The sequence below is a fragment of the Dendrobates tinctorius genome, unplaced genomic scaffold (assembly GCF_039654945.1).
Source record: "Dendrobates tinctorius isolate UK_male_01 unplaced genomic scaffold, ASM3965494v1 ptg000163l, whole genome shotgun sequence".
Taxonomy (NCBI): domain Eukaryota; kingdom Metazoa; phylum Chordata; class Amphibia; order Anura; family Dendrobatidae; genus Dendrobates; species Dendrobates tinctorius.
The window spans coordinates 8,537,665-8,564,516 of NW_027361830.1; the positions used below are offsets into that span (position 1 = coordinate 8,537,665).

General features: G+C 43.7%; 1 protein-coding gene across 1 annotated transcript in view; it reads right to left on the reverse strand.

Moving 5' to 3' along the window:
* Nucleotides 1–1,263: 1,263 nt before the first annotated feature.
* The window catches only part of TNFRSF11A (TNF receptor superfamily member 11a), a 222,890-nt gene continuing 197,301 nt past the window's right edge, over nucleotides 1,264–26,852 (reverse strand). The window contains exons 8-10 of the mRNA XM_073550185.1: nucleotides 25,022–25,074; nucleotides 24,178–24,727; nucleotides 1,264–2,193 (exon numbers count right to left, since the gene is read on the reverse strand). Of these exons, the coding sequence (XP_073406286.1) occupies nucleotides 1,814–2,193; nucleotides 24,178–24,727; nucleotides 25,022–25,074 (983 nt within the window). The 3' untranslated portion in view covers nucleotides 1,264–1,813. The remainder of the gene's footprint in view (nucleotides 2,194–24,177; nucleotides 24,728–25,021; nucleotides 25,075–26,852) is intronic.

Consider the following 26,852-nt stretch of genomic DNA (forward strand, 5'->3'; position numbering starts at 1 on the left):
CCTTTTTTAATTTTTTATCCTCATATAGTATTGGTAGGTATTTATTTTTTTAATCTGCACAGACTGAGGACTATACTGGAAACACACATAAGGTTTTATATTCCATTTTTTTTAGATTTTTATTTGTATTAGATTTATTAAGCTCCATGCGATTTTTACTATGGACTAAATTTTGGGCCCTATTCAGCGTCCACTCGGGATATTTGCGCTTTTTTAATTTATTTGACACCTGCTTAAATTTTCTGTCAAAATCAGACACGACTACAATTTCGTTTTATTCTGGTGTATTCCCCCACCGGGATGGATTTTATTGTATGTTTACTATGACTGCTTGTAGCATGGAGAACCGTGTTCCCACTGAGCGGTTTATGGTGGGTGTTGGACCGAATGAAATGGTTTGGAATACCAACCAATTCCAAGTCCAAAAATGAAATTTTGCTGGCATTATGTTTACATGTGAACCTGATGTTATATATTCATTAGTGTTTAAATATTTCACAAAATCTGGTATGGCAGATGCATCTCCACCCCAAATAATAAGGGTATCATCAATGTATCTGCCATACCAGATCAAATACTCCAAGAAAGAATTAGAGGCAGAAAATATAAACTGTAACTCCCAAAATAAAATATATAAATTAGGAGCTATATTAATTGTAATTCCATAAATGTGGTTTATAAAATCAGCTGTAAGCTATGTAAGCTTTCATATGTAGGATGCACGTCTAGGAAATTGAGAGTTCGCATTAGAGAACATTTGTACGATATCACCAGTACTAAAAATGCAGATAGAAATGTATCTGCGGCATCACAACATTTCATCCCTTATCATGCCAGGAGCACTAGTTCCTTTGAAGTTCATGGCATTGAAATAGTTAATATCCCATATCGAGGAGGAAATGCTAGATTACTTCTCACTAGAGAAGCTTACTGGATATACCGTTTGAATACGAGATTTCCACACGGTCTAAACAAACGCAATGATTTAGCGCTTCATTATAATTGAACTATAATGGATATGTCTATTGGTATAAATGGTGTAAGAAATAGTTAATTTTAATATTCCTTTGGGATTTTTTATGTTCATTCTCTCTGATTACACAGATGTGTTTGTCATGTGATTAAGTACTCTAACACTAGTGGTCAGTTTTTCCTATAGAGAACTTTGTGTTAGAGGAATGGACATGGCTTTTGATAAATATCGCTTACCTCGAAACGCGTAAAGCTTATCTCATGTGAAGACCGTCCTACATGTATTGGCAGACCTACTGGAGAGAAATATTGCTTATCATGTATTTGCTTTTAATCTGGAAGAAATAAAGCAAGAATTGTGTTTAACGCAGCTGGAGCTATTCCTCTATTTTTTTTTTCATGGATCCCACGTCTGTCAGGACGAAGCTCCGAGGTTTCTGCGGTGGTTGCTGGTGAGCTGGCTACATTTTGTATATTTCTTGCAGTTATTGTAAATGCACTTAAATATCAAAAAGAAAAATAGCTATGTCAAAATATATCTTACTTTGCACAATATTAAAATATAAGGCTTGAAAATGTGACAGATTGTACAATTTCCTCTTCCAATGTCAAAGTCACCACACTGATAAATAAATACAAGACGTATTGGAATATGAGCACCAGATTATAAAAGTCAGGCATTAGGAGAAAGAATGTTTCAATAATTGTGTCCCACTTCACCTTCATTCTAAGTGTCCATCGATACTCATACTTCTGATAAATAGCTGAGGACTTCCAGAATATTTCTCAGTTTTGTGGACACTAAATTATACATGTCAAAAGTAATAACAGGCATCATTTCTCAAATATATTCTGGCTTTCCTTCTTCTTGCACGGGTACAAAGTTTGAATTTAGAGAAGAAAAAATATTTGGTTCCTCTTGACAAAACAAGTCCCGACTGTCCGGGCTCCTAAGCTGATCTGGAGAGAATTTGCTGTCCGTATCTGGAATTGAAGAACAGGGAATATCTGTGTATCTGGGAGGCTGAGTGTTGATCACAAAGCTGTCATAGTGGCTGTGGCTCTCCTCCTGCATTGGCCGCCTCATGGAGTCCTCATCTTCTGTTGCTGCGTGTGTGTCTTGTGAGTTAGAATTATAGTACACTACAACAACATCCGTTTTAATGTGCATTACTGGAGCAGTTGAAATTACTGTTGTGTTTTGGTTCCCAGTCACATTTCCTGTGATTAGAAAACAACAATTAGTAGCCATTTCCTTACATTTCCTCTCACATAAGGACTCAGCTACACAATGATTTGTATGTGACATAAAATTGCAATCTCATCAACAAAATGATGAATGGTAGTGCTGTTGTGACCTGGTGGTGGCCTGCATGTCAGCAGAAATCTAATCCTGTTGGATTTCTATGTTTACAAATTCACTATCAGCTGCAACTTGCAGAGAGACATTTCTGATCTTAAGGCTGGAGTCACACACAACATATAAAAATACGGTCCGTTTTTCACGGAGCAGAATTGCACAATTGTTTAATGAACAGTGATCCGTATATCATCCAATTGTAATGCGAGGATGCGATTTTCTCGTATCTAAGCATCCGTGTGACATCAGTATGGCATCCGTAAGACGAGATTTTCTCGCCAGCTTGCAAAATGGACATATAATGGATCTCAATGACAGGTTAAAACCAGGGCTGTGGAGTCGGAGTCGTGGAGTCGGAGCTCATTTTGGTGGAGTCGGAGTCGGAGTTGGAGTCGGTATAAAATGGACCGACTCCGACTTCTAAAATATATAATAAATTGGGTACAGTAATTCAATGCAGGATGTGCTGAATATTTTTTCATAGGAGTTTGGGAAAGTTATGAAATGTCCTATAAATGGCTGTTATATTCCTGATCTAAGGCTACATTCACACACAGCATTTTTCCTGTGTTTTTTGAGGATACGTTTTTCAGCTGCAAAAGCTGATCATCTTTTTAAAAAACTGCATCACCTGAAAGGCTTTTGAGCTCATAGATAATGTTTTCAATAGCAAAAGCAGATTAGAAATCTGCTCTATCTATCCATTTATCCATATCTGTCTATCCATATCGTATCTGTACCAAAAAGAATGAAAACCGGGTAGTATACCAATATATATTCTGTTCTATCTAAATATCTTGATTATTGGATCATAAAAATGATTAAATGTCTGAGGTTCACATTGTACTACAATAAATTTTTCACTTAAATATAAGCAATATGTGTGGGAGTCGGAGTTGGAGTCGTGGAGTCGGAGTTGGAGTCGGTGTAAGGGAAATTGAGGAGTCGGAGTCGCAGGTTTGGCTTACCGACTCCACAGCCCTTAAAACACAAACGAAAGAATAGATATATACACACATATATATATTTATAGTTCATAGAGTTCTGCATAGCATAATAGCCGCTAAATCAATTGCCGGCATCTGTAAAATCATCACAAAACCCGACATGAAATGACACATGGTTTACATACAGTAAACCATTTCATTTCATTTAGTTTTTTCTATGTCTGACTAATAATTAGATTAGTGTATGTGTGTAAAATTTGGGACATGTAGGTGTTAAATTAACAGGTAAATTCTTTGAAAAAAATTGCGCGGGCTCCCGCGGTATTTTCTCTGCCAGAGAGGGAAAGCCAGTGACTGAGGGCAGATATTAATAGCCTAGAGAGCGACCATGGTTATTGCCCCCCCCTGGCTAAAAAAAAATATGCCCCCAGCCACCCCAGAAAAGGCGCATCTATAAGATGCGCCTTTTCTGGCACTTAGCCTCTCTATTCCCATTGCCTTTAGTGGTGGCTAATGGGTAATAAGGAGTTAATGTCACCTTGCTATTGAAAGGTGACATTAAGCCGGGTTAATAATGGATAGGTGTTAAAAAGACACCTATCCATTATTAATCATATAGTAGTAAATGGTTCAAAAAAGACACACGCCTTAATTAAAAAATATTTTAATGAAATAATTACACAAAGTTTTTGACCACATTTACTATGCTGCCAATCCAACTGAATCCCTTGTTCTCCTGTAAAAAACAGTAAAATAAAAAACCAACAATATCCATACCTCTCCGCCGTTCAGTCAGGTCCCCCGCTGCAATCCATCACAAGGGGTTAACTAGTTTACAACAGGGACCGGTGCTAATGCTACCGGCCCCGCTGTAAACCACAGCAGAATGAATTAAATCATGTGTGCGCAGGTGCCCCGGCTGTCCGGCGATGAACTGATTAGCGTGGGAAAGTTTCTGAACTTTTTCCCACGCTGTCAGTTCACCTCAGGTCAGCCTGGGACGCCACGCAGCCTCACTGACTACCGTTGACACATGGCTTTGCCTATAATAATAGATGACGCACCATTTGGTCTTTAGAGTAAAATTGAAGGAATTCCAGGACCCATTTAAAGCTTACAGAGACATTACGCTTCCAAACAAGAACATCTTTCCAGGAATTATTACTCACAGCGGGAAGCATGCCCCTAAAAACACATTTTCTGATTATAAAACTTGTTCTTGCTAACAAAACAGTTATCTTGCAATTGCGTATATTGTAGCAGGAAGAAAAAACCTCTACTGGAAAGAAGAGCACAATATGAAGAAAAATGCAGCCAACTATATGGCAAACCTCTGTTTGATCCAAAGATGAAAGAACACTAGCAGAGCTAGAATGACACAGACTTACAACTTCCGTTTAGCTCCATCAATCCCTATATGAGACGAATGTGCCAACATATGTGGTGCACCATAGAAGACTCTTGACCGCCAAGTAAGGAATCGCTATGTGCATGAAACAACAAATCCCCTACAGAATCCTGAAAGTATTGCCTGGTACAGAAGGTTCGGCACGAACCATGCAGTAAAGCTCATAGTGTATAAGTATGGAACAGCCTCACTATTAGAGACCCTGCAATAAAATGATCATGCCCGTATCACCAATATAAAGAATATATAAGTAACTTGCTGAAGAGCCTGGCGTTACCAGGGCATAGTAACTAACTGTGGTTAGGTGTGAGCCCCCATCCTCTTGCAGTGTGAGCACCCTTCTCCAGTGTGAAACCCCCGTGTATAGTCCGCTGCTGCTGCTGCTGGCTCCTCCCTCGGAGCTCCCGCTGCCCCCTCCATGGCCCCCCATGCGGTGATTACCTGCTCCCGGCTCCCACACTGTATTGTGAGCACCCTTCCTTTCCTTGCAGTGTGAGACCCCTTTTGTATTGTGAGACCACCCCACGCCTCACTCTTCTCTATACACAGCCTCATACTGCAGCAGCACCTCAATTCTCTCAATTTCCCATCATGCCTCTAGGTGAAGAGCATTAAAGTATTGTAACAGTTTGTGAAGATATGATCAGTTACACTTGGAAATAAAGATGTGGTTACACAAATAGTCCACTTGATGTCAGCAGAGAGCTAGAGATGGCTACATACAAACTGTGATTTGCTGATAAAAATATTCTCTTCATTACTTGCTCCATAAAAAATACTCAACTTTGAGCCACTAAGCAGAAAATCTAAGATAACAAAACCCCTAATAATTGTAAAAAGTGTGGTAGGTCTCAAAACAGGGGGAGATGTGGAGCGCCCCGGGGGCCTGGGCGTACTCTGTACTGGGACTGTCGACTTCAGTGGGGGGACGGTGTCACGGCGGCGGCGAACCGGTCCGTGGCCCAGAGGCGTCCAGTAATAAAATAGGGTAAAGTTGTGTGGTATTTATGTGGTAAAAATGAAAATGAAGTTTATAGATGGTTAAATACATCATGCCACCTGTGGTATTCTGGTCAGAGGTGACCAGCGCTGCGGTGTTGTTCCTCTGGGATGGATGTTGTGCGCAGCTATGACGTTGTAGCATTCCACAGGTAGGGCTGTTGTCCCAGGGCGAAGATGTTAAATAAATAGTAAAAATGGCTGTGAATGTTGGGGTGCAGAGAAATGAGAGAAAGACACAGAGAGGTGCAGTTTCTTTACCTTTTACTGGTAATAGGTTGCAGTCCGGAGTACCACATACAGGTGATGGAATGAGTCCGGCTCGCCTGGAGGCATTCAGGGGATCCACCTTGCCAGGTGGGGATTTAGGACCTTCCTTTCTGCGCTTTGTGTGTGGGTCTCCGCTGTATATAACTACAGTTGTGGCCAAAAGTATTGACACCCCTGCAATTCTGTCAGATAATATTACAGGGTATATACACTAGTTTTCTTAATATTGCGTTGATCCAGGGAACTAGTCTGATTGCCGTATGTGGAGTCGGGAAGGAATTTTTTTCCCCAATGTGAAGCTTACTGTTTGCCACATGGGTTTTTTTTGCCTTCCTCTGGATCAACATGTTAGGTCAAGTTAGGATAGGATATGGGTTGAACTAGATGGACTTAAAGTCTTCCTTCAACTTTAATAACTATGTTACTACTGTATGTTACTATGCTGTGATTTCACTCGCACGTTGAAAACGGCCGAGAAAATAAATGCTGATGGGAGCTGCCTCATAGATGAATACTGGTCCGAGTGCTAGGCGATATTTTATCGCCTAGCACTCGTCTGTATTCATTGTTAGTGTGACCCCGGCCTAATACCGAGTGTCCAACTGTGATCTCACGTGTAGAACAGTCACATCGGGAGACTGCTCTACCCGGCCTCTGGCAATACACTGACAGGAGGTAATTGCTCACGCAGTGTATCACTGCGCTGTCGTGAGAGTTTACCGGAGTTCATCAGCTCCGGTGCTCTCACTTACGGCACTGCTGCTTGAGAACCGGACCTGATTAGCTGATGAACTCCAGTGAACTCTCACGTCAGCGCAGTGATACACTGCGTGAGCGATTACCTCCTGTCAGTGTGTCGCTGGAGGCTGGGTAGAGCGGTCACATCTCCCGATGTGACTGTTCTACACGTGAGATCTTTGTGGGACACTGTGTATTAAATGGACTACGGCAGACAGGGAACATATGTTGGTTTATTATTTTTGATTGCTTGCAGGAGAAGCGGGCATTGGGGATTGGGTGTTCGTAGACTATGTACTTTGTATGTGAATGTGTATGTAATTATGTAAATGTTCTGATTTTTTTTAATTTTTTTACAATTGAACACAGGCACCTGATGATGAGACTATTCTCCCATCATCGGCTCATGCTGTCTCTGTTTATGTGACAGCAGACATAGCCGGATGGGAGGAGTAGTCCCATCAGACGACGCCTAAGTACAATCACTATGGGCTGTTTGTCGCATGGGTACACGCACACACAGACACACGCAGATACAGTTGTGGCCAAAAGTATTGACATCCCTGCAATTCTGTCAGATAATACTCAGTTTCTTCCTGAAAATGATTGCAAACACAAATTCTTTGGTATTATCTTCATTTAATTTGTCTTAAATGAAAAAACACAAGAGAATGAAGCAAAAAGCAAAACATTGATCATTTCACACAAAACTCCAAAAATGGGCCAGACAAAAGTATTGGCACCCTCAGCCTAATACTTGGCTGCACAACCTTTAGCCAAAATAACTGCGACCAACCGCTTCCGGTAACCATCAATCAGTTTCTTACAATGCTCTGCTGGAATTTTAGACCATTCTTCTTTGGCAAACTGCTCCAGGTCCCTGATATTTAAAGGGTGCCTTCTCCAAACTGCCATTTTTAGATCTCTCCACAAGTGTTCTATGGGATTCAGGTCTGGACTCAATGCTGGCCACCTTAGAAGTTTCCAGTGCTTTCTGTCAAACCATTTTCTAGTGCTTTTTAAAGTGTGTTTTGGGTCATTGTCCTGCTGGAAGACCCATGACCTCTGAGGGAGACCCAGCTTTCTCACACTGGGCCCTACATTATGCTGCAAAATTTGTTGGTAGTCTTCTGACTTCATAATGCCATGCACACGGTCAAACAGTCCAGTGCCAGAGGCAGCAAAGCAACCCCAAAACATCAGGGGACCTCCGCCATGTTTGACTGTAGGGACCGTGTTCTTTTCTTTGAATGCCTCTTTTTTTCTCCTGTAAACTCCATGCTGATGCCTTTGCCCAAAAAGCTCTACTTTTGTCTCATCTGACCAGAGAACATTCTTCCAAAACGTTTTAGGCTTTTTCAGGTAAGTTTTGGCAAACTCCAGCCTGGCTTTTTTATGTCTCGGGGTAAGAAGTGGGGTCTTCCTGGGTCTCCTACCATACAGTCCCTTTTCATTCAGACGCCGACGGATAGTACGGGTTGACACTGTTGTACCCTCGGAATGCAGGGCAGCTTGAACTTGTTTGGATGTGTCGAGGTTCTTTATCCAACATCCGCACAATCTTGCGCTGAAATCTCTTGTCAATTTTTCTTTTCCGTCCACATCTAGGGAGGTTAGCCACAGTGCCATGGGCTTTAAACTTCTTGATGACACTGCGCACGGTAGACACAGGAACATTCAGGTCTTTGGAGATGGACTTGTAGCCTTGAGATTGCTCATTCTTCCTCACAATTTGGTTTCTCAAGTCTTCAGACAGTTCTTTGGTCTTCTTTCTTTTCTCCATGCTCAATGTGGTACACACAAGGACACAGGACAGAGGTTGAGTCAACTTTAATCCATGTCAACTGGCTGCAAGTGTGATTTAGTTATTGCCAACACCTGTTAGGTGCCACAGGTAAGTTACAGGTGCTGTTAATTACACAAACTAGAGAAGCATCACATGATTTTTCGAACAGTGACAATACTTTTGTCCTCCCTCTTTTTTATGTTTGGTGTGGAATTATATCCAATTTGGCTTTAGGACAATTTTTTTTGTGTTTTTTCATTTAAGACAAATTAAATGAAGATAATACCAAAGAATTTGTGTTTGCAATCATTTTCAGGAAGAAACTGAGTATTATCTGACAGAATTGCAGGGGTGTCAATACTTTTGGCCACAACTGTATGCTGCGACCCTCTATTCGTGATGGTTTCACCAACCTGTACGGCTGTCAGCGTGAGCCTATTCCACGGGTACCATTCTTTTCACCGTCGGCTCCGGGCTCCTTATCCACTGCCGTGCCCTCAGGTGATCAATGTGCACAGGAATTTACAATCCTCTGTACTTTCATAATTCGGCTATCAGGGCGTACAGTTCCTGTCTTTTCCCTCTTCACAGATCAGCTCTGCCTATCGAGCTCCTCTCAGATCAGCTCCCTGTCTTCATCTGACAGGATCTTCTAGAAAGATCTCTTTACATCACGTCCTCACGTTTAAACTGTCATTTTTCCTCACAGCTCACAGCTGTTTCGTTTCCATGACAACCCCCTCAGCTGATTTCTAGCTGACTCACCAACCCCCTCTGCTGGCCAGAATTTATAAGGCATCTCCCTTTTCTGACCTGCAGCAGGAAATTGTGATTAAATCTATGCTGTCTGGCATGGGGGTCCCTTTTCTGCCTCCAAGCATGACTTCACCTCTTAGAGGGAGGTAATATCACTGTGACAACCGGACTCTGGGGTGTCACAGATGCAAAGTCCTGGTTGGGATGGGCACATGAGGCAATAGTACCGGGAATCACTCCTTCTACCATGCTTCCTACAAACCCAGCATCTTTTTTGGGGATACTTTTAGGTGGGAAAGGCAGGGACGGTGCAAAAAAAATGGTGCTCTGCAAGTCTCTATACATCCTCGGAATCAAAGGCTTCCTCCTATGCCATTGAGTCAAATATTAGACCCTCAACAATTTTCTACTGGAACTGGACGAAAGTGAGCGCTCCTTGGGATTTTTTGTACAGGACCAAAAACTGTTGTAGGTAGCAATCTGGATGAGGTAGATTGTTACCATTTTATTCCAGGCCAAGTCTTACACTTCAACAGGTAAGGTCCAACAGGTCAATGCCACCCATGAATGTATTATAATCTGTGACACAGATTGGTTTCTGTTTGTCCCTGGAGGCGCCCCTGTATCTGCCCGTCACAGTGGTGTTCGCATGCAGTGTGGTCAGCATATAGATGTTCTTCCTGTCATTCCACTTAACAGCAAGAAGTTGGTCGCTTCAAAGTGAGAATGATGCCCCTTCTCAAAATGTCTGGACACCAACTGTGATGGAAACCCTACTGTTTTTCCTGACTGTCCATCAGGCCCCTGTATTTTGCAGCTTGGAGGGAATTGTATAGGGGATGCTTGTGTAGTAATTGTCTGTGTTGATGTGATATCCTTGATGGAGTAAGGGTGTCAGTACCTCCCAGACAATTTTTTCCAGGGATGCCAATTGTCTGGGGGCAGTTTGGCGGTCCCTTCCTTCATATATAAGGAAAGTGGATGTGTAGCCTGATGTACTCTCACACATTTTGTAGAGCTTAACGCCATATTTGGCTATCTTGGAGTGGATGAACTGTCAGAATGACAGACAGCCCTTGTAAAACATCAAGGATTCGTCGACTGCCACATTTTGTTCTGGGGTATAGGAATTTAGAAATTAATGTTGTAGGAGGGAAATTAGTGTTCTCAGTTTGTTTAGCTGATCATAGTTGGGGTCAATTCTTGGGGGGGGGGAGGGGTTGGGAATTATCACTCAATGGAGGTATGTCATTAGAGATTCATAATGGGCTCAGGACAGCTTCAAATACAGGGGTGCTGTGGACAGATTTTGTTGCCCAGTAGGAGCGGAGTGCTTTTTTTTTTTTTTTACCAATCCCATACTCAGGGTAAGCCCCCCAAAAAAGTTTTTTTTTTTCATTTTGGTGACATTGTGGGGATCCAAGAACGGGAATGAAAGGCAGTGGGTTTTTGGGAGATATATTGTCAGGCATATAAATTGGTTTGGTGGGCAGTCAATTGTAGGACTGGAGTAACAAAGATTTGGAAAAAATCAAAGTGGGCAAAATTGGTGACATCTAATTTTATTCCAGCGGCTGCTAAAAAAGGGGGAATTTGAGGGAAAAATAATCTGTCTTGATACCACAGTGGTGGGGTGACTGCAGTACTTCGTCCTACCTCTGAAGCTTCAGAAGTGACGACCGACACCTCTACCATCAGGCTGTAGGACCCCGTGAAGGAAGAGTCATCGTTGCTCTCTGAAAATCGCTCCACTTCAGAGACAGATTCAGTTTCTCTGCCAGAGCTGCAGAAGCAAAGCAGGTTGTACGCTTGCTCCATGCTGAATGTTCTGCGGGCTATTGCCTTATTCACCTGACTAACAAAAAAAAACTAACACTAGTCTAACATTACTAGCCCTAAACCTAATCTAACACTAGTATTTTTTCAAAAAACTGTTTAACCCTAAAGGGGCCTTTACAAATAGCGATATCGCTAAAGCGTCACCGATTTTGTGACGCAGCAGCGATATTGCTAGCGATATCGCTATGTGTGATACTTACCTCCGACTGGCTGTCTGTCGCTCATCGCGCGAGATCGTGCAGCTCCATTTCTCATCGGGCGCTTCCTGCTGGGCTTCCTGCTGGCGCCGACGAGCGAGGCGTGGACGCGGGCGGGAGGAAGTCAGGATCGCCGCGTCTGAAAGGTAATTAATGACCGCTGCTGCGTCGCTGCATCGCTGGTGAGATCTGCTTGTTTGGCAGCTCACTAGTGACCATTTAGCGATGCACCAGTGATCCTGACCGGGTCATATCGTTGTCGGGATCGCTGGTGCATCGCTAAATGTAAAGGGGCATTAACTCTAACCCTAATCTGACAAGGAGGATGACACAGACGGGGGAATAATCAATTCAGTTTAGGGGATTTACAGACATGGAGGTGGTAATGTGATTTTTTTTTTTCACTTTCTCTTCTCTGACAGGGCAGCACTCAGATGTAGTGCATCTCTTTTCTCTCCCAGAACAAATACAAGAAGAGAAGAAAGGCACAGCCCAAGTGCTGTCATATTTACTATTGGGGGTTTTTGATCACTGTGATAGGGTCTATGACAGTAATGAAAAGCCAGCAGCCAATCAGGAAATTCCCATTGGTTGCCAGGTGTAGGGAGGCAGATCTTGGCGGGAGCACTGCACATGTGCCCGCCATCTTCTTTCTGCAGAAGAAGGAGGTATCGTGAGTGGCCCGGGGATCCCATTTCTCTCGTCTCTGATATGTTAGATCATATCCGAGGAGAGAGAAATGCATTTTAAATAGGTCTTTTTTTAACATGATTGCGATCATATGCGTACTGGCGGTAATTAAGGGGTTAATGTATACTACAACACCAAACAAATAAAAATAAAAATAAAAAACACAGAAGGAAAAAAAGGCAAATTGGTCATAATTCCACACAAAACCCCAAAAATGGACCAGACAAAATTGTTGGCACTTTTCCAAAGTTGTGGAAAAACAACTGAGTTTCAAGCATGTAATGCTCATACAAACTCATCTGTGGCAAGTAACAGGTGGGAGCAATATGAAAATCACATCTGAAACCAGATAAAAAAGGGGAGAAGATGACTCAATCTTTGCATTGTGTGTGCCACATGGAGGCAAAGTTCACACTTTCAGCATTTGTTGAGGATTTTACTTCAGTATTTCTAAGCCAAAAACAGGAGTGGAACAATCAGAGGAAAAGTATAATAGCTTTATTGCAGTTATTTCTTCCGAAGGGTGTGCAAACAAATAATAAATTGAGTGTGCCAACAATTTTGTCCGGCTCATTTTTAGGGTTTTGTGTGAAATTATGTCCAATTTTCCAATTTGACTTTTTTCCCTTGTTTTTATTTTGTGGTGTTCCAATACACATCTACTATATAATTGTCTAACTCTGTCTGTCTGTCTGTAACGGAAATCCCGCTGCGCTGATTGGTCGCCGCCGGCCGGGCGCAACCAATCAGCGCATTCGAACGACACACGCCTCCATGGGAGATGTGCAGTGCGGGAGATTGAGGAGAGAGAGAGAGAGACTAGAATACCAGATGCGTTAGAATCGGGCCACCATCTAGTAAAGGAAATAAAAATGTTGTGATGAAGGAGCAGCCGCCATCTTGGATATGGGGCCTAATGCTTGCCTCATGTCTGAGCTTGGCCTGTCCCAGTGACGCCTTTTTGGTCTGAGTTCACAAGAATTAACGGCAGCTAACTGCTCCTACCCCCCCAGGGCCTGTAAGCATATTGAAGAAAACAGGATTTAGTGCTCCAATGTTGAATAGCAAGGCCTTTTAGTATGATAATGAGATAAGGCCAAAACAGAACTTCAAAGCTTGAGTAGGAGCCACGCCAGCATGGGGCATGAAGGTGCCTGGGAGCTTCAATTAGAATATACCTGTCAGCTGGACACAGAAATACACATCCATTGTCTCTCCTAGCCACTTCGACTCCATCCTAGGATCATGGATTATGAGCACACCTTTCGAGTTACAGACTCATAAAAAATATCCACGTGACCCTGAGGAAATCGTGCATCTGGTAGTGCGACTCCTAAGTCGGTGAGGGCTCTGGAACCTGAGCTATAGAGATTGGCCCTCCACAGCGACCCAATGGGGCCATGTTTGCTCTCCACACGACAGGCAAAACAAACCGCATTCACTGGTACCTCTCGTGTCCTGATCCGATCATCCTGGAGGAAGTTACCCCCTTTCTTAGATATTGGGAATAAGTTCTGCAGGGAGCTAAAGGGTGGAGATTATTAGCACACCCTCTGACACAGGGGGGAGGAACCCAGCAGGCTTAAGAACTGGGAGCACATGGCAGACAGTCTCACTCACACAGAAGAACCAGATGAAGATCTAAGAAGGAACTGGGGACAGACCTGCCAAGGGAGCAGCGGCCCGCGCTTTGGGGTCTGTCCGGCAACTAAGATTCTTGTACCTGTGGACAGCATCCACATGCAACCTACAACCTGGTAAATTGACCTCCAGCTTAATATCTCTAAGTCTTGTACCATTATTGTTATATTTTTACTCTGACTGCAAATCCACTGTAATTCCGTTGTATAGCTTACTGTATATTTCTGTAATTATCTAGTGCGTCCTTAAGGAAATTAAACCATAAAATTAATCTTGGGCTGATGCTTTTACTCTGATTACAGATCTTAGAATACCCAGCGGGTAACAGGACATCCTCCCGGCGGCCAGTTGCTCTAGGTGCAGTTCCCTTACTGACCTGAGAGACAAAGGGGCCGCCGGAGAGCTGTGCCTGTGTAGCTACGTCACATTGGTGACGTGGGAGGAATCGGTCCTTCCTCCACACATGTGTATAACAAAAACATGTGCTATTTCAATAATTTTCTGAGAGAAATAACAATATGATTTCATTTTCTGGAACAATTTCAAGGGTGCCAACACTTCCAGCCATGAATGTAGAATTCCCCTTTAGGTCTAATTCAAACGTCCCTGTTTCATATCCATGATCTTTATGGAAAGAACACGTACCCATTATAGTCTATGGGGACATTCACATGTCCATGTTTTTTGTGGAACATGTGTCTATGCAGAAGTGAGATTTGTTTGTTTTTTTACCAGCATTACGGATGAAAATGTACCAATACAAGTTTATGGGTCAGTGAAAATGAATTTCCGTATTTTTTGAGACTGTAAGACGCATTTTTTTCCTCCCAAAATGTGGAGGAAAATGGGGGTGCGTCTTATAGTTCAGATGCATCAGCTCTGGCTGTAGTGGGGAGGTGGGGGGAGCGGTTTCGGCGGGGCAGCCGGTCACCGAGGACTACTGCACACTATACCAAGACTGTGATGGGGCCAATCATACCAGGATATGGATGGGGCCATGCATACCAGGACTGGGATGGGCCCAATCATACCAGGATAAGGATGGGACCATGCATAGCAGGACTGGAATGGGGCCAATCATAGCAGGATAAGGATGGAGCCATGAATTCCAGGACTGGCATGGGGCAAATCATACCAGGATAAGGATGGGGCCAATCATACCAGGATAAGGATGGGGCCAATCATACCAGGTTAAGGATGGGGCCATGCATACTTGGATGAGATGGGGACCCTGCATACCAGTATAGGGATGAGGGTGATCATTCCTGCCATGATAAGGATGAGGGGGACCATTCCTACCAGGACAAGGATGAGAGGGCAGGGGGCATGGCCTAGCAGGGATGTGTGGCCTTGAGAGGATGTGGGTTTGAGCTCTCCTGCTGCACATACCAAATACAGGGCTGAACAGAGGCACAGTCAAACACCTGTGACAGCTGCTGAAGTGCCCGAGATTGCGGTGAGCATGGGGAGCATGCCGTAGGATGCATCCGAGGTCCAGATTACACGCAGGAGGCATAAAGAGCTGGGGACAGAGGGGAGCTCCTGGACAAAGATGGCTCTGAGTCAGCAGAGGAGGCGGCGGCCAAGGCAAGTGCTGCGTACAGGAGGAAAATGGAGGTGATCTCCAAGCTGGAGAAGTTTGCCTGAATAGAGGGGGCAGAAAGGCAGCAACAGGGAGCTGGAGGTGAGGAGGCTGGAGATGTGGAGGGCACAGCGGAATCGAACGGAGAATAGTGTCAGGCACAGTATAGCCCCATGACTCAGCAGACCCCCATGCATGCTGATAAAGCACAGGATAAGTGTAGCACATCCGCCACTGCAGCAGCCTCACAAGCCCCTGCACACAATGAACAACCTGTACATTTATGTGAAGCAGCTATGAATGAACAGACACTGAAGGATATATTCTCAGAAGTGATATTCTGCAAATCTGCACTCACAGCTCTGACCCTGCAGGTTGATGGCATAAAGGGTGAAATAGCTAATTTCCGTACTGCCATGCAGAAAGTTGAGGGGAGAGTGGAGGCGGTGGAGGAGCGTGGAGGCAGTCGTGAGGATCAGATTACTGAACTGTTAAAAAAGGGAAAAAAAATATGTCCAACGCATCTTGGTGATGGAATTTAAAAAAAGACATCTTGAAAACCGTTCCCGTAGAAACAATTTAAGAATAATTGGAGTGCCTGAAAAGGTAGAAGGCAACAACCCCACTGATTATATTGAGTCTTGGCTGAAAAGAAAAGAGGGAAGAGACAGCCTTACAAAGTTGTTTGCAGTGGAGAGGGCTCATCGAGTACCATCTGTTACGGGGCTGGCGGAACGCACCAAATAATATAAGATGAAATAATATACAAGGTGCGTTCGCAGCCCAGGGCCCACCGTGCAGAGGTGACCAATTGCCGCTAAACAATGAAGGAAAGGCGGGTAGGAGTAAAGATGGACACCGGTGCGTAACCACTGCCCTGGTGCTAACAGACACGTGTGCCGTTACTTCACGTAACACGTGCCTGCCGGCGAACAACCGCAACCTGTTAACGTCACAGGTCACGGGGTGTAAACCACTGCTGCAACGTGTGCAGTATCCGCCCTGACAGACGCCACTAACCAGCCTAATAACCAGGGCTGTGGAGTCGGAGTCGGAGAGTCGGAGCTCATTTTGGTGGAGTCGGAGTCGGAGTCAGTATAAAATGGACCGACTCTGACTCCTAAAATATATAATAAATTGGGTACAGTAATTCAATGCAGGATGTGCTGAATATTTTTTCATAGGAGTTTGGGAAAGTTATGAAATGTCCTATAAATGGCTGTTATATTCCTGATCTAAGGCTACATTCACACACAACGTTTTTCCAGTGTTTATTGAGGATACGTTTTTCAGCTGCAAAAGCTGATCATCTTTTTAAAAAACTGCATCACCTGAAAGGTTTTTGAGCTCATAGATAATGTTTTCAATAGCAAAAGCAGATTAGAAATCTGCTCTATCCATCCATTTATCCATATCTGTCTATCCATATCGTATCTGTACCAAAAAGAATGAAAACCGGGTAGTACACCAATATATATTCTGTTCTATCTAAATATCTTGATTATTGGATCATAAAAATGATTAAATGTCTGAGGTTCACATTGTACTACAATAAATTTTTCACTTAAATATAAGCAATATGTGTGGGAGTCAGAGTCGTGGAGTCGGAGTCGTGTAAGGGAAATTGAGGAGTCGGAGTCGCAGGTTTGGCTTACCGACTCCACAGCCCTGCTAATAACCGGGCTGGAAAGCGCTACTAAAGCGCACGGCGTAACTAGCGGACACTGCGATATCAGTGGCCAAGGAGGCCTATACTTGCCGACGCCCTAGGCGCTAGCGGTGGATGTGGAGCAAACACTGCGGCGCTATGCAGTGTAGAGCTAACGTACTGACTCTAATCCCTCACCCTAACACATACGTAATATCCAAGGAGGGGGGAATTATAATGCGTCAGTCACCAGGCTCATTCATCCATCACACACGCTAAATGCATTAGCCTCAGAGTCTATTATAGCGCATGGCGGGGCGGCCATGCGCGCCTTTTATAGCCGTGCCTTTCCGGGACCTTCCTGATCCTCCAGATGGACCTATCGGAACTGCAGAAGGACCTGAGCATGTGACTCCCGATCCCCAATGGGAGATCGTCTCCTGAGCATGCTCAGTGGAGCGAAGGGAGAACTTAGACTCTGGAGTCTTTTGCTGCTGGACAGGCTGCATTGCCATAACTGGACCAGAGGTGGCAGCAGCAACCGAACCCACGATGCTGGTGTGGGCAGAACGCTGGGATCGTGGAGTCCGCTGAGCAGGCTCCACCTCGGCCGGAGGGGAATGGGAGACCGCAGATGGTAAGGCTCGGGACTCCCGCTGTGCAGCGCCCGGAGCCTGATGCCTAACACCATCAAGACCCTTACCCCCAGGGTTGGCCCCGAGATCTAGTCTGACAAAAATCCTAAACTACCAGGACTGTGATATCCTACTTAGAAGGTCCAGAGACATAGCAGACTTAACTATTGATGGCAACCGGATGTCTATATACCCGGACTATTCCGCGGCAGTTCAAAATCTTAGGATGAAATTCAGAGAGGTCAAGAGGAGACTGGGTTTGGCTTATTCAATTATATATCGTGCCAAATTAAGGGTGGTGGCCCTGGCAGAGGTACACTTCTTTCAGACCTGTGAGGAGGCAACAAATTGGCTGGATCAGAACGGCAAATCTATCAAAGTAGATGGGGCCTACTGAAGAAGAATTGTTATTAAGATTGTAAGTTTTGAATGGTTATGAGATAATAGTCCTCTGGTACTGCGGGTCAAAAATGTTCATGATGGTTGTGTTCGGCGGCGCACCAGGCATCTTATTCTGTCATTGGTGGGCGGGCGAGATGAAGAGGTGGAGAGTTAACTAGAAGAGTAGTAAAGTGTCTGAATTCTCAGACCTTCATAATTGCTATGTTGTGGAAAGGCGTTCCTCCTTTCTCGTAAAGAGAGGGCGGTACAGGTATTAAAACAAAGGGTTGATAAAGTTCCAGTGGAGAGAGGGTTGGGTAAGTTTGAGGGGTAGTTTCAGTTCAGTTTTAAAATGGGGAATTGGGTGGCGGTAGGTGTTGGTGGGGAGGATACTGGGGGGATGGAGACCAAAAGGGGGGGGGGCGGAGAAATACTGATATCATTGACTATGATGGAAGGAAGGGTTAAAATTTTGAGCTGGAATGCAAGAGGGCTATCTAATAATACGAGACGAACAGCAATATTGCAATATATTATGCAACAGAGGCCCTCAGTGATATGCCTTCAGGAAACGCACCTGGTTAATGAAAAAATAGCAGTACTAAAGAAGAGATGGGTGAGGAAGGCAAAGGCATATCACTCGACGTTCTCAGCCTACGCTAAAGGGGTGTCAGGTGGAGGTGGTGATAGACAAGGACGGTCAATACGTATTGTTGTGTGTAAGATTTTCAATAGACTACTATGCATTGTGTCTGTATATATCCCTCCGCCATTCTCGGGGGGGGGGGGGATGCAATAAATTTTAGAAAAATCGGGTAGATGGGTAGGCTTTCCTATGCTTATAGAGGGTGATTTAAACAATATTATTAATGACCACTGGGATAAGGGAAGACATGCCTTATTGAGGAGTGAGGGGAATGAGACAGCGTTTGGTAACTACTTAAAGGAAGTAGCCTTGACAGATCTATGGCGGGTATGAAATGTGGATAAGTATTGCTACTCCTGCTATTCGGCAACATATGGCTCTTTGTCCCGTATAGATGTAGCCTTGGGAAATGAATGGATAGATAATTTGGTACAGGAGGTGGAGTATTTACCAAGAGTGTTGTCTGATCACAGTCCATTAATGGTGCTACTACAAATTGAGCACCAGGGGAGTAAATCGGGATGGAAGATTCACCATTTTTAGTTGCAACTCATAGACATGGGGAAGATTGGTGATGAGGTCGCTGAATTTTTTAGGCTTAACAAGGGTAGTGCAGAGCAACACATTGTTTTGGACACTATGAAGGCATATTTAAGGGGGATTTTGTTCAGACACATATCAAGGCATAAGACCACATCCAGAAACACTGATATAGCGGTAATGGGGGAATTGAGGGCAGCGGAGGAAGCGCTGAGTAACCTAAGTTCAGAGGACACACAAAATCGCATGAAGGCAGCTCAGGAGGAGGTAAATAAACTACATTTGCATAAGGCAGAGAGGTTGAAGGCATTTCAAAAAGAAGCTTTCTATGCAGAGGGTGAAAAAGTAGGCCATCTGCTCTCAGTGGTGGCTTCTACGCAGCGAAACTCAGCACATGTATATGCATTAAAACTAGAGAATGGCAGTGTAGTTACACAGGGGGAGCAAATTTTGGAAATCTTTAGGGGATTCTATAGTAAGTTATACTCCTCACAGTCGCAGCAGGTGGAGGTGGAGATTGATGCGTTCCTAGGGGAGGCCCACTTGCCTAAGTTAAGTAACAAAGACAGAGATCGGCTAGACGAACTGCTCTCAGTGGAGGAATTGGGAGAGGCTTTGGTATACATGGCGGGGGACAGGGCACCGGTGGCAGACAGCATCCCAGCTGAAGTATACAAAAACCTTAATGACAAAATAACTAACTTGCTAGGGGTATTTGATGAGGCGTTGGCGAGGGGAGTGCTGCCCGCATCTATGAGGGAAGCCATTGTTGTGGTCATTCCCAAAGCTGAAAAAGATCCACTGCTGCCGGAGTCATATAGATCAAAATGATTGTGATGCTGCATCTACTATATGTGATACATAATTCCTCCCATCTGGATTCCAATGAGCAGGTTCCGCAGGATAAAATCACTATTTGGAGAATCAGTGTGGGGTAAGAAGATTCCGAGACTTAAACAGGAAATACTGCAGAGACCAAAAGAGGAGGGACGTCTAGCGCTCCCTAATCCCTGGTTATACTTTCTTGCTGCACAAAGCCAACACTTCAAGGGGCTGGGGGGGCTCTGGAAAGGGAAAGGTACCTATCAGTTTGAAGCACTTAATAAAAATGTTGCCATTAACTTTAGGATTGGAGGTGGGACTCTTCAAGAAATGGGGATCACATTACCATACCATAAATCTAATACATAAGATGTGGCAGAAAATCAAGCAGATTAGGGGGATAACTCACTTAACTAGGTTTTCGCCTATTTGGAATAACATCTATTTTCAGGAGTTCAGCAATATGAAGGGATTTGGCGAATGGAAAGAAATGGGTATTGGCCTGATCTGTCAGTTGATTAACCAAGGGAAGCTTAAATCATATGAAATGTTGCAGGAGGAATTTCAATTCCCAAGGCTAAATCTCTTTCAACATAGATGGGTTCAGCATGCATTTCTGACATATAGCAGAAGAGGGCCTATAGAAATACAAATAGACCTCACGTTAGATTTTATACTTAAAAACGGTGGAACGAACGGGGTGATATCTGAAGTGTATAGAGACCTGCTACACGCCTTTCTGGGAGGATACCCTATCAAAGCTAGAAGGAAGTGGGAGACAGACTTGGCAGAGATAAACGATGATAGGAGAGAGTCTATTCTAGAATATGTACCCAAGATATCAATGAGTGGACCTGGGAGAATGTCACAGCTGTATGTGACCCACAGGGTGTATAGAACCCCTGATATGTTATTTAAAGCAGGGTTGAAGTCTAACTCTGACTGCCCAAGGTGCTCGCAATCTCAGGCAGACATAATGCATATGCTTTGGCATTTTCCCAGATTGTCCTCCTTTTGGATCGTAATGTTGAACCGTATTGGAATAGTGTATGGGTGCACTGTCCCTAGGAATCCACTGTCATGTATATTAGGGTAGCTGAGGAAATAAAAACAGACAACATGACCAAAATAGCAATTGTGAGATTATTGTTTATTGCCAGAAAATTGATTGCAAAATATTGGATTAGAGAGGAGCCCCTGTCCAGACGCAAATTTATTGCTCAAACGAACTATATAATGTATGAGCCGACCCCCCTAAATTTGCCACAAAAACTGGGAAAAATTATTGACTTGCATATAAGCCTAGGATGGAAAATGCAGCAGCTACTGTAAGTTTCAAAAATAAAAATAGATACCAATAAAAGTAAAATTAATTGTTTTTGAATATCCATATTGAATCAGGAGCCCCATACAGTTCATAATGGCCCCATAAGATGCTCCATATAAAATACGCCCCCATATAATGCTGCACAAAGGTTAATAATGGCCCCATAAGATGCTCCATAAATTATGCCCCATAAGATGCTCCATAGACTATGGCCCATATGCTGCCCCATATAATGTTCCATAGATTATGCCCCATAAAATGCTCCATAGAATATGCCCCATATGCTGCCCCATAAGATGCTCAATAGATTATGCCCCATATGCTGCCCCATAAGATGCTCCATAGGTTATGCCCTCATAAGATGCTCCATAGGTTATGCCCCCATAAGATGCTCCATAGGTTATGCCCCCATAAGATGCTCCATAGGTTATGCCCCCATAAGATGCTCCATAGATTATGCCCCATATGCTGCCCTATAAGATGCTCCATAGATTATGCCCCCATATGCTGCTCCATAGTTTATGCCCCCATAAGATGCTCCATAGTTTATGCCCCCATATGCTGCTCCATAATTATGCCCCATAAGATGCTCCATAGAATAGGCCCCAGCTGCTGCTGCAAATAAAAAAAAAATGACACACTCACCTCTCGTCACTTGGGGCCCGGTGCCGGTGTCCTGAGCAGGCAGGGACAGGTTCCGGTGTCACCGCTAGCTCAGGACCCCGGCACTGGGGATATTTACCGATCCCAGATCCATGGCTGCGAGTCGCTCTGTCTGCCGGGTCCCTCTGTCAGTGACGTTCAGGCAGAGGGCGCGGCACGCACTAACTACGTCACCGCACCCTCTGACCTGCACATCACAGACAGAGGACGTGGAGGAGAGGACAGAGCAGTGCACAGCGATGGAGCGGGGACAGGTGAATATAGCATATACTTAACCCCTCCTGGTGCAGTCTGTGCAGCCCCACTTCTCCAGGTTTCCCTTCCTTCCTTCAGCGGTCACGGGGCACCATTCATTAAAGTCATAAATATGCGCATATCCATGACTTTAATGAGCGATACTACGTGACCGCTGAAGGAAGGAGCCTGAGACCGGGAGAAGCAGGAGGGCTGCAGAGACCGTGCCAGGAGGGGGTAAGTATGACCTGACATCCCCGCTCCCCCTCCCCCGCCGACCCCCTGGCATATATGACTCGTGTATAAGCCGAGAGGGGGACTTTCAGCCCCAAAAAATTGGCTGCAAATCTCGGCTTATACGCGAGTATATACGGTAATTAGAGTAACACCTGTATATACTATGGTAGCGTAAAGCTCATGGTAAACTGTAATATTATTGGATATTGTTAATAATGGACGAAGTGTTGTTTGCATTGGAAAAGGTCTCCATGGGGGTGGGTAAGGGAAGGGGGGGATTTACTGTAATATTGTAAAATGAGTATTTTTACGTAATATCTGTTCAAACTTTTGTTATGTTTAATAAAAAATGTATCTGATTAAAAAAGGATGAGGGGGCCATGCATACCAGGATGGGGATGAGGAGCCATGCATATCAGGATAGGGATAAGGGGGCCATGCATACCAGGATAGGGATGAGGGGCCATGTGTATCAGTATGGGGATGAGGGTACCATATTTACCAGGATAGGGGATATTAAGTTCAGAATTGACCACATTTTTGCTTCAGTTTTTTTTTCCTAATTTCCTCCTCTAAAACCTAGGTACGTTTTATGATCCAGTGCGTCTAAAGGGGGTTTTACACAAGGCGATATCGCTAGCAATATCGCTAAAGCGTCACCGATTTTGTGAAGCAGCAGCGATATTGCTAGCGATATCGCTATGTGTGATACTTACCTCTGACCGGCTCCCCCGCTGTCTGTCGCTGATCGCGCGAGATCGGCCGGGTCCATTTCTCGTCGGGCGCTTCCTGCTGGCGCCGACGAGCGACGCGTGGACGCGGGCGGGAGGACGTCATCATCGCTGCGTGTGAAAGGTAAGTAATGACCGCTGTATCGCTGCTGCATCGCTGTGAGATCTGCCTGTGTGGCAGCTCACTAGCGACCATTTAGCGATGCACCAGCGATCCTGACCGAGTCGTATCGTGGTCGGATCGCTGGTGCATCGCTAAATGTATAGGGGCCTTTATAGTCTTAAAAATACGGGTATTTATCCATATGTAAAAATCATTAATGAAACACTAATAGTAAAACTGACACACGGACCAAATACTGATGTCTCTCAGACAACTTTTTTTTTACGTAAGTTAACAAACACAGACATCTGAATGAGTCTTTACTGCCACACATACATATGCCATTGTTTAGACCTAGTTCAAAGTAAGCAGAGTTTAACAAATCCAGAAGCATCAGATTTATTATTCCAGAAGAATTAAAAGGCGTATTCCCATATCCAAGATCCTATCCCAATATGTAGTAGGTTTATTAATAGTAATATTAAATAGTTCCAATTACAAATGTAGTATAGTTTTTCTGATATGTCTCTTTCCTCATGTGCAGGCATTGCAGGGGCTAACAATTAGTTAACTGTCACTATATCACTCCTCGTAACCATGGATAGCTAAGGTCCTGCAATGCCTGCACATGAGGAAAGCTTTTTTTTTTAGGTTTGCAGCAAATTTTACAATTTATGAAATTTGATGGAAAAAAAAAGTGGCAAATATATAACGTTGGCACCCTGTTGACTAATCTGCAGCACGCCATAAAATCATTCTTATATGTGCAAATGGAGATCTGAAAATCCAAATCCCTAAAACTGCTATATTTGTTGCAGGTTTTTTCAGGGAATCCACAGTAAATCTCCAACAGGTTTGCTAGAACTGCTCACTCATGTCCAATTTCTTTTACATCAGGTTTCTGTTGCCCTTTGACAGTCTAAATGACATGCAATACTATTCTAATCCTTAAGAGAGTATGAAAAAAATATGGATCATAACAGACAGAAAATAGAAGCTCCAAGACACAAAAACTGATATCTCACCTGATGGAGTTGATGGTACTTCTGTAGTAGGGTTGCTGTTGGCACTACTCCCACTTCTTGAATACTGCCTGTCAGTGAAGCACGAACATGGCTCCTCGCCATCATTTTTCTCTGGTGACGGGTATGTTGCCTGTGAGAATGCTTGAAATGTGTGCTGAGAAGCACAATGGCTGTACACATTATTTATAGGATCTCTTGCACAATCGTCTTGAATTTCTTTTGCAGACTGACCACAGTGATTATGAGAATACAGTGGAATACTGACCCAGTCTTCCTGGGAGGGAGGCAGCAGTCTATCTGAACTGGTATCTGAAAAACCAGGAAGTGTTCCTAGAGAGCCAATTTCGAGATCCAGTGTTGAATCGAAGCCTGGAACCATACTCCCATGCTCTGTTTCTGTTGACCTTCCTTCGTCTAAGTATTCCACTTCTGTTGGAATCATTCTTCCTTGGTGAACCAATGATTCTTTTAGTAGATTGCGTTCCTCTGGAGATGATCTCAACCAATCTCTTGAATCACCCTTAATCTGTTCTTTGAATGTTATTTTTTTCTAAAAATATAAAAATTGTATTTATTATTTGAACAGAAGGATATGTGCCGTATTTTGTTTCAGCTATGCATTAATAGAATAAGAAATGTATGGCATACATCTGCCCAAAGTTATGGCTGAAGATCAGATGTGTGTGATCACTTAACACTACTGAAAGCCAGAACTGCTTCATAAGGACACCCTTGTGATGACGCAAAAGACGCTAGTACATTACAGGTCAACAGTTCTTACATTTGAGTCTTGCACAGAACCCAATCAGAAGTATACTATCGGCTTATGCACAGTGTATCTCACCTGAGATCCATGTTCTTGGTCGCAACTTTTTTGTACCCAATTTTGAACTTGCACTGAAAATGCAAACAATATTGGTAAATTACAAGGTTAGTGACTTACAGGCATCTATATAAAAAAAATGAATGTATGTGTGTATCAGCCACGCCCACTCCACATAGCCCCACTAAGCATCTTTCATTTCACCAGAGCTGTTTAAAAGAAGCTGAGCGGTGATTGATTGCTATGAGCAACAGTTTTTCCACTCGACAAGACCTCAGCAGACACTGACCGGGTGGGAGAAATCTAGCATCCCCAGGAAAATAAGCTCCCAGCCATTGTCTGCCCCCCAGAAAGGAGCAGAGAGCACATGACAGAAATGAATGACCCCCTCCCTGCCCATATACCCATCACACATCCTCCATCCCATAGTCTCATAGGCACATCTTCCCTGTTAAAGGGATCCCTGGTATGGAAGTCAGGGCAAATCCACTCTACGCTCTGGTTCTGACCCCAGGCCCCTCTTAAAGGGATCCCTGGTATGGAAGTGAGGGCAAATCCATTCAGCGCTCCGATTCTGACGCCAGGCCTGTCTTAAAGGGATCCCCGGTATGGAAGTGAGGGCAAGTCAAATCAGCGCTCTGGTTCTGACCCCAGACTTCTATTAAAGGGATCATTGGTATGGAAGTCAGGGCAAATCCACTCTGCACTCTGGTTCTGACCCTAGGCCCCTCTTAAATATATATATATATATATATATATATATTATCATTATAATTCTTATGTTGAATCAATTTTATTGAGAAAAATTTGACATATAACATACAAGACATAAGATACAAGATTATACAACAAGCCGTACTAGATTACAGAATAATCGCTCTCCTATAAAGGCGAGATGTCTTCCGGCCCATCATTATAATTCTTATAACTAATTGTAGTTAGTTACAATGCCCAGGCAACGCCGGGCTCTTTAGCTAGTAGGATATAATAATAAAAAATTCTCATATTGAGGAAACATTTTGTATAATATTCATTTAAAAAAGGATTTAGGCTGTGTGTCCACGTTGTGTTTTTTTAAGCGTTTTTGAAGCGTTTGTGCCGGATCAGACACTTCAGAAACGCTAAAATAAGCGTCCCATCCAATTTAATGCATTTTTAGCTTTCTGTGCCAATGCATGTGTTTTTCTCCGCTCTGAAAACGCTTAGCGGCTAAAAACGCAGCATGCTCATTATTTTCCGCATAGGTCCGCGTTTTTAGATGTTTCCAAGCTTTTCAGAAACTGCGCGGAAAAAAATGCATCAAAAACACGAAAATAAAACGCGCAGTTTCTGGGAAGGAGTCCGGTTTTCTGCGCGTTTAAAAACGCTAACGTGGGCACATAGCCTTAAAGGACAAGTAAGCATCTTGTCAACCACTTTAATTCCTATGTACTGATATAGTGTAGATTCATGGTGTGGAGATTAGGAGTTTGGCTGCTTTTAAGCTGATACACAACATGCTATGGCTTCAGAAATGAACCTCTTAGCTGGCATCCATGAGACGTGTCCAACTCGCATTGTTTTGCTGCTGTTGCCTGAATCTTCTGCCTGTAAATCTTGAGGCTCAAAGCATTCTTTTGATTTAGGCAATGAGACTGGCACTGTTATTGGAAGTCTTTGGCCATCACTGCTATTGGAGTCATCAATTTTATTAGACCACTGTGATAATACATATAAATAAAGGATGGAATCTCCAGCGCTGGACTTCAGTTAAAAATACATCATTTATTGTAAATTCTTAAAATACAACAGAAAAAAGTATGGATAAGGACATACAGGCAGATGGGGTCTCTGGTGGAACCATGAGGAAGAC